This window comes from Apteryx rowi, unplaced genomic scaffold, assembly GCF_003343035.1.
Source record: "Apteryx rowi isolate R43461 unplaced genomic scaffold, aptRow1 scaffold_184, whole genome shotgun sequence".
Lineage (NCBI taxonomy): Eukaryota > Metazoa > Chordata > Aves > Apterygiformes > Apterygidae > Apteryx > Apteryx rowi.
Window position 1 is genome coordinate 1,347,934 of NW_020448130.1, and position 8,996 is coordinate 1,356,929.

An 8,996-nucleotide genomic window follows, 5' to 3' on the forward strand; every position below is an offset into this window, starting at 1 on the left:
GGAACTATGAGTAAGACACAGGGAGACAATTGCCAGGGCCCGAGGGTACTAATAGGCTTTAAGGGCCCTAATCGGCCTCATCTGCCCCCCCACCCGCCCAAGGCCCCGGACCCGTTTCAGCTCGGCCCCGTTCAGCTCGCCAGGCCCTGCCGGAGCTCTCAGGGAGCGGTGAGGGCCGGCGACTCCTAGTCGTGCCGTGCCGGGCCCCACGGGGCAGCAGGGCAGCCAGGCGCTGCGGAGGGAGGGAGGGAGGGAAGGAGCCGAGCCGAGCCGCGCCGCCCCTGCCCCCGACCGCGCATGCGCGCCGCGGCTCCCCCAGCCCCTCGCGCCGCCCAGCGGGCGAGGCAGCCCAGGCCAGGCCAGGCTGGCGCGGAGGCGGCGCGGCGCGGCCCGGCAGCCCCGCGGAGGCGAGCCAGGGGCCTTCCCCTCCCGCTGGCTCGCTGAAGTGCCCCCTCGCCGCCCTCCAGGATGTGGAAGCTGGTGCCCGCCGCAGGAACAGGTGAGCGAGGCCGTCGCGGCTCCCGGCGCTTCCCCCGCCCGGCCTGCGCGGAGCCCCGGCCCCGTCCCCGGCGGGGGGAGGGGGAGCGGTGCGGTCGGGGCGGCCGCGACCGCCCCCGGGAGCGGGGCCGCGCCGCCACCTGGGCGGCCCGGTGTCACGGTTGGAGACTAAGGTTTCGTGGCGGTCACGGGCCTGGCCTCCGCCGTGCTCCCAGGGCAGAGCCGGATCCTGCCCGGTCTCGGCAAATGATGGCAAAAGCCCTTCAGTTCTGGACGCTTTCCCAGGCCTGCGCTTGCGTTTCTCGTCACGCGGTTCTCGCTCGAGCCCAGCGCCCTGCAGGCCGCATGCTCCGGTGTGTTTAGTAAGGCGCTCGTTTCTCGGTAGCTGCTCTGTGCCTCTGCGATGTCTCCCGGTGCGCTGCAGCCGTGGCCCAGGTGTCGGAGAGCAGCGCTCGGACACCGCGGGAGCAGGGCAGGGAGGCCGCCTTTTCTCGTCTTGAGCCCTTTCTGTATAAAGAACAGTCGTATCACCACTCGGTCTGCTCTTTATTTCCTGAGCCGTAGTGAGTGAAGCTAAGGATGTTTGGCTTCGTTCCTGGTGGCAGTAGGACCTAATCCTATTGCAATGGACTGAACCATTCCTTATGGCCTAGGAAAACCCCTGAGCGACAGCCGAGACACCGGCCTTGGTTTTGTGTTCAGGAAGACCAGCCTGCAGTGTTTATATTTGGAAAGCTGTTTGCACAGCGCTAATGACTGGAAATTAATCTGTAATTATTCATCCATCTTCATCAAGAAAAGTTTCTGGCTCACTGACCAGTAGGTAACGCGCACCTTTTGGGCGTGCTCAAGCCATTCACTGCTGTGCTGTTGTGAGGCCTATGTGACAGATACCAAAGTGAACTAAAGCAAGTTCAGGCTCCGACCTAACCTAAGTGTCAGTTTGATTGATGTTCCAGAACTTCAGATGGTCATTAGGGGATACCTTTCATCTGAACCACTTTAACAAGTTATGCACCCTTAAAACTTGTATTTTAGAGTAGTTATATCATTGTCTTTTTTTCTGTGTGTAAAAATTAATCTTTAAGAAGTAATAAAAAGTTAAGAAATAAAATTTTAGACATACTGCAAACTTCTGAATGGTTCCTAAGAGCTTTTGGATGTTTTGAGGGGGAGGTTGTGAATTGATTTTTTTTTTTTATCCTTTTGTTTATTTTCAGGAGAGCCATATCGACTTTTAGTTGGTACAGAATATGTTGTTGGGCGCAAAAACTGTGCAATTTTAATTCAGGATGATCAATCAATCAGTCGAAGTCATGCAGTTCTGACAGTAAGTCGTCCTGAAACAACCCTTGTAAGTAGCCAGCATTTTACTCCATTATCAGTACACTGTGTGTGTGGATGATTCAGTCTACCATGACTATACACTTCAYGTGTATAGTCGTGGTGTACTTTCACTCCATGTCATTAATTCCATGTTTGCTTAGAGGATTGTGGAAATACATATGTCCCAAGGAGACTTAGCAAGCAGCACCTTACTATCACTTAGTTGTAATTTCTGCTGACATATTGAAGCCAGTCAGTGGGAGTTTCATTTTTGTAACTGTACATAAAATTTGAAAGAAAATATATAAAATGTATTTGTTCTTGTTAATAACACAAGCAGTGGATAACTACATAGCAAAATTTCCGAAGAGCAAGCTGACTGTTCTCACTGGCTCGTGAACTTGGGAAACATGACAGCGTCTAACCTGTTCTTAAGGCATGCTGGTGTCACCACACTCTGTAGCTTGCAGAAGACTAGCAGTGCTTATAGGAGGAAGTAAGGGAAACACCTTATTGGGCACCATAGGTACCAAGTGACTTGGGCATCTATGCCAGGGTTGAACAGTAGGTAAAAGCATCAAAAATAAGTCTCAGAGCCTTGCTAAATCGTGGTAGCAAAAAGGCTCTGGACTAACCTTACGCAACCTACAAAAATACTGGATGTAAGAAGTACTAAAGCTCTGAAAGCTAGAAATGTATGCACTTTTCCCCCTCCCTTTGCAGTGGAAAAAAAAAGATGCATAGCCAGCATCATTGTCTGAAATCTTTATTTAGGGTAACATCTTGATGGCTTTTTATTATCTATCGACTGCTTTATTCTATAATAACAGAAACCTGTTTCTGATTAACAAACAAGGCTTATTTATTCTTATTTTCAGAGCCAGTCTCTCTCAGTCCCTTTATTAACGATAAAAGATACCTCCAAGTATGGTACCTTTGTTAATGGATCAAAACTGAGTGGCACTTCAAGGACTTTGCAGTCTGGTGACAGAGTCAATTTTGGAGTCTTTGAGAGCAAGTTTAGGTAAGAACTAGTTACATTAATACTAAAATACCAATTAGAAAATTACAGCTTTCAATTGGAGTATTTTAGCACATCATGTAACTTTACAAGAAGATAAAACAATAAAAAATTCAAATTATGAGTTTTTAGAAAGCAAAGGAGAGAGAAAAAGTATTATTTATTTATGTTCTGCACCTGCTTCTGACATTAAAATTGTTTTATAGTAAAACATTGGCTTTTTGGAAGATATTGCACCATGTACACTGAGTGCCTTCAGACTATCTTAAGCAAAGAACAAAGTTTTAGTTAAGGAAAAATAATCCTAAAACAAACTGTTCTGAAGAAGGGAGGGAAGTTTAGGGGAGGGAGAGAGTTTTGCTGAGCTCTTGTCATCTGTTGATCATGTAGTGAGAAAAGAGCTGAGATAGCTGGAGAATGCTTTATGCAGCACTAGCCCTTGAGTGCTGTTACTATGACTTATGCCTGCTTCCTCTTCAGTGAACACAACTTACTATTAGTTTTCAAATTTAATGTGCTAGCCAGTGCTATCCCTGCAAATATATAGCGACACTCCTTGAAGCAAAGTGGCAGGTAAACAGCACGTTTACTAAAGACCACTAAAATCGGTATTAAGGCAACCAGAAGTTGGCTTTTTTTTCTTAAAATTTGACTATTTTGTTACTGCTGCTGTTTTACCATTAAATAATAGCAGTATTCTTCACCGCTCCTTAACAATAATTTACTTTGGATGTTTTAGATAAACATACCTGAAATTACCTCTTACGCTTGTTCTTTGCAGAGTAGAATATGAATCTTTAGTTGTCTGCTCCTCATGTTTAGACATCGCTGGAAAAACTGCTTTGAATCAAGCCATCCAGCAGCTTGGAGGCCTTGTAGTGAATGAATGGACCACCGAGTGTACTCACCTTGTAATGGTGTCAATAAAAGTTACTGTTAAGGTACACAGAGCTTTTGAATATTGATTGAGTTGCTTTGCAGTTCTCCTACAAATGAGAATGGTTAAATTCTAGACCTGCTCAAGACTGTGGCAAAGATTCATTTGACTTTAGTTAGACAAAATTTTCCTTTACAAAGCAATAAAGACTACTCTTTATTCTCTCTCTCTTTATACTCTTTATTTTCCAAGTTTAGGAGGAGATGTATGTTGATGGGAGGTTGGAGGGAAGAGAAAATGAATAAAGCTATTTAAATAAAGGAGAAAGCAGGAAGAGGATGGAGAAGGATAAACATACATCTCTGTGTTTCAAAGCCAAAATGTCATTTTTAAATGAACTAAAAACTGAAAAGGAGAAGTTTTGTTTGAAGACTTACTAAGAGAAATGAGAGAAACTTAGGTTCTAAAAACCTTGCCTTTTTTCCCCCCAATGTTGCTGTATTATTTGTAGAAAAGCCAGTCTATCAATAAAAAATGTTTCCTCTTTTTTTTTTTTTTTTTTTATTGGCCGGTCTCTCCTTATATTCTATTAAGTTTCTCCACAGTTCAGTTCCAGAGTCCCTGAGTAGGAGAACTGAGGGCTTTATCAGAAGGGGTGAATCTTTTCCCACTGTGCTTCTGCTGACTCTCCTGTGCTAGCTATACCTTTCATGCATCCACACAGTAATTGGGATGAGAGAACTCATCTAGAGGAAGAAGTAACCTTGCAATGTAAGAGAACATATTTCTTGATCTAGTTATGTGAACGTTAATGCCAGTCCAATGAGGGGCTGAGAATAAGTCGTGGGGTGGTAAAAGAATGAAATCACCTTTTTTTGGTGAGAACCCACATGACTCTGCTTATTTGACTATGGAGCTTCACTTCACACCCAAATTAATAGAATCACTCACAATAGCATTGTTGTAGGTCTGTAAAATAAAATCACCTAATCAGGTAGTATTTACTTAATTTTTAGTCTGTATTTTAATAACCATTCTAATTATTTGCTGAGTGTGAGGTTTGATGCTCACTGGGTTGTCATTTCTACTGGTGTGTTTGGTTTTTGAGCAAAGGACAGATTTCTTATTAGTCTTCTCATTCCTCCATGTCTTCCTTTTTTCTTTGTTTTTTTTTTTATGTTATGTTACAGACAGGTTAAAGGAACCACACTTCATTTTGGGAGGAATTTCTAGCCTTTTGAATTTGCAGTTCACTTGCTGTACTCAGTATAATTGTGTACAAATTGGATATTAATGCTTATTTAGCCACTGTTTGATTTCTAAATACTCTTTTTCATAAGCTATTATGTAGGACTTTTCTGTGCCCTCACCGCCAAAGAACATATTGGTATTGTTTTGTGGTTTGGAGCTTTAGTTCTCCTTTTGAAGACTGCTGATTTTAATCAGTTGGCTTATTCGTTTTCATAACTTTGGTCAACGCAGCAATTAAAAAAAATAGATTGTTAAAAGCAAAATTAGCACATTTCTAGACAGCAAAGTCAAAGTTGTATTCATTTGTGCAGCATTTTCCACATTTGAGATCTTATAAAGCTAATGTCAGTTGAAGCATATTCTAGATGAGTTTTTCAATGCAGTAAATATATTTTCCATCTTTTCAGACTATATGTGCTTTGATTTGTGGTCGACCAATTATAAAACCAGAGTTTTTTGTTGAATTAATCAAAGCTATTCAGTCCAGACAACAGTTGCTAGCTCCTGAAAAGTAAGTATCATATTTTCAGTGTCACAGAATTAAATTATTAAATAATTATACATTTATCTGCTTAAATTTAACAAACTATGTGAATTGCAATAATTTTAGTTGCAGAAGAATGCTTAATATAAAACACATTTTAATATTCTGGCAGTCTTCTTGCTTTCATCTCTTGAGTTTATGTTTATAAATCTCTGTGTGTGTGTGTGTGTATATATATATATAAAGTTAGCTCTTGATATATGTGTAGAGAGGTTACTAGCTCTGCATAGGAATTTGTTTTCAGAGCTTGCTATAGCAATCTATGTGGTAGTATGTTTGAAACAACCTTTAAACTCTTTTGAGAGTTTAAAGATACGTTAAAACCAAGAAAATTAGATTTTTATAAAATAAATATTTATAAAAGAAAAGCTTATTTCAATATGAAAACATATTTTCCCAGTATGCTGTTAGTTTCTAACTTCTGAGTTTATTGTAAGCTTTGGTCAAGACAGAGTTAGCCTGACCATTAAATTCCCTGAAAAAGCAAGTTTTTTATTTTCTGACAAGAGTTGAGGTGAGACTAATGTGCATTGGACTTCATTATGTGAATATAAAATACTGTTTTCAGGGTTAAATTAACTTGAAAAGGTAATTCTTATGTTGGAATAAATAAATATTGCAGAAGAGCCCTTCTGGTCACTTTCTCCATGTAGACAAATGTAAAATAATCCCATTATTCTATGAGAGAATTTCACCTGAGCCTGTAATGCAGCCATTTTTACCATGAAGAGAGACTGTCTACATTTTTTTTCCTTTTTTTTTTTTTATGAACACATGATTTATGCGGGTAAGAAATTCTCATCATGTGTTCTTTTAAAAAAGTAAATTCCATAGGTACTTGTTCTTTAATCATTTCTATTCCTTTCATGCTTTCAAAGACATAAAAAAAAAAAAAGGACAATGAGTGGAAGTGGAAAGAGTACTTGGCATTTGGAAAATAACAAGTGTTGAGCCCTTATGTTAGTTGATAGGGAGAATAATTTGTGAAGTAAAATTATCTGAAATGCATTAAAGTCATTAGGATTTTTCTGGATGAATTGTTTTAACCTGGTGGATACTGGATACCAGACCCTTGAGGTGGGTGAAATGAGTGGTGAGGAAGAATAGAAATAACTTTGTTGCTTTTTTTTATTTTATATATATGTGTGTACATATGCATATGCATACACGCTTGTATGCTTACAAATCTATGTGTATGCATGTCATGACATAGAGATTTAATTAATTTTACTTAATGGGTCTGATAATAGCCATTGGTAGAATAGTTAAAGGAGGGGGGAAAAAAAAGGGCAGCTAAACAAACCTCAGTGGTGTACACATGGTAATGGGAGCCGTGCTGTAGAGGATTCATGATAACCTATAATTGTTAGGTGGTAACTATATTTCACAGAATATAACAGTGCCTTGTTAGAACAATACAGGTGCCAATCTGGAGCGACTGGTAGCAAATATTCTTTAGTTTCTAGATGCTGTTTTACAATTGCAGAGGTTTATGTAATATATCAAACTGGTCATCTCAGAGTTTCTCATCTTTAAAGCTCATTTGGTTTTCCACTTCAGAAAAAAGGGAGAAACTTGGTAAACTATAATTTTTCCTTCTACTTAAACTTCTGCATTGTTTTTGAAAGCATATGAGAAAACTAACCAGAAACTACTTTGAATCCTGTCTGGAACACTGGATGTCAGTTACAATGGTAGATTATTTATTGATTTTAATATATTTCCTACAAGCCGTTGAAAACCAGCCATTGGTTGTGTGATCTGACATTCACTTGTTCTAGTGATACCTACCTGTAAGGCTACTGTTACTGTGTTAACACTGTTTAGGCTCTTAAAACCAGGGTGCACATTGTCCATTCCTTCAGTATTAAAGTCTTAAGAGCAGACAGTATAATTCAGCTGTTAAGTGCTCCCTAAAATAGAATTTGATGGATATGTTTCCCTTTTTTTTAACATTTTTGTTAACTATTAAGACCCTCAGAGGAATTGAGCTCACTAAATGTGATTGACACTAGCAGTATATCCATTATTTAGCTTTCGAAGAGATAGTTATGCATCAAGCAAAATGAGACAGTTGGTGTAATAAACATCTATATTTAAAATAATTACAGTATTTCAAATGGATGATCTTTTTAGAGCTGACCCAGGCTGGTACATCCACATGACACTACACAACTTGTGACAGTACTATTGTGGATCTGAAATAAGAAGGACATATTGGTGTGGTAATGCAGAGTGACACTGTCAATTAAACCTTGATTAGTACTATGGAACTAAGCCTAAATTATCTTAGTGTTAAGGAAAGATAATCCTAAAGTTCAAAAACATTAAAACTTTTTGGCTTATACTAGGACTTCACAGAATTGCAAACCTGCAATTAATATAATGAATGTGGCTTCTTATTTGAGACTTTTTATCATGAAGTATTTTACCCTAATCCTCCAGTACTCACTGGAACCTAAAAGTTTGTTAATGGCTAAGTGCAGCCCTATATGTAATGACAGGTTTTATTGCAGCAGTTCAGTGTATGTGGTGCCGGGCTTTGAAAAGGTAGAAGGGTGACCGAGTCCTTAACAGAAACTCATCATGAATCAAGATCTTCTAAATGAAAGATTCTAGACTGTAGCGGGGCTTTTCTGGATAGTGGTGTTGCTGTATCCTCAAAGGAGAACAAAGAACAATTTTGTTGAGGGGGAGAAGGAAAAAACAAAGGCGAGATGATTGTTTGAAGGTTGCTGCCGAAATTCAGAAAGATAGGTTTGAAATGTGTTTCTAGGGAAAAGGTAGCTGAGTTTTGAAGTAATGCAAACTGCTATTTGTCTATTTGTACTCATCCTTTTAGTTTTTAAAAATGACCCTGTCCCCTATATTTATTATAGGTTAATAATTGCCTCTGCAGGGCTCAATATCTGTAGTCTTGTGGCCTAGTAATGGAAGTACAGAGCAGAAACAGAGTTTGTAATCAAAGGCTGAATCTGAATACTGTTTATCTGTTTTTATTTGACTGATCCTTACCTCTATCATGATCATGATGATAATACTGCCAGAAATAATGTTGAGATTATGCATTAGTGGAAGAAATCAAGTCACACTGATCAGTAACAGTTCTTGCTGTGAGATTCTCTCTAGGTTGTCTTTAACATTTTTTTTACTGATAAAGGACCACCTCTATATAAGACAGCATACAAATGGAACCAAGAATACAAATCATTATAGCAAAGCTTCTAGGAACAAAATTCTTGAATTTCTGTTGTAGCTAAGCAACATGGAAAAAAAACCAAAATCAAAGAGTGGCTTCTGTAAAAATGACAAAAGTATATTACCTTCATATAGATCCATTCATATGGCTTACTTGAATATGATGGCAAACTAAATAATACTATTTTCCAAGGTTCATCTATAGCTAAATTCATACCTTAGGACAAAGGAGTCCTATGTTATGGGCAGTATCTTAGCTTCCTTTTTTTTTTTTTTTTTTT

The 8,996-nt window shown here is 39.5% G+C and overlaps 1 protein-coding gene across 4 annotated transcripts in view; it reads left to right on the plus strand.

Moving 5' to 3' along the window:
- Window positions 1-346: 346 nt before the first annotated feature.
- The window catches only part of NBN (nibrin), a 30,998-nt gene continuing 22,348 nt past the window's right edge, over window positions 347-8,996 (plus strand). Inside the window, exons 1-5 of one of the 4 annotated variants that reach the window (XM_026061730.1) lie at window positions 347-499; window positions 1,719-1,852; window positions 2,703-2,848; window positions 3,627-3,786; window positions 5,381-5,484. In XM_026061730.1, the coding sequence (XP_025917515.1) occupies window positions 469-499; window positions 1,719-1,852; window positions 2,703-2,848; window positions 3,627-3,786; window positions 5,381-5,484 (575 nt within the window). In that variant the 5' untranslated portion in view covers window positions 347-468. The remainder of the gene's footprint in view (window positions 500-1,718; window positions 1,853-2,702; window positions 2,849-3,626; window positions 3,787-5,380; window positions 5,485-8,996) is intronic. The other 3 variants (XM_026061727.1, XM_026061728.1, XM_026061729.1) reach the window with 3 other exon arrangements.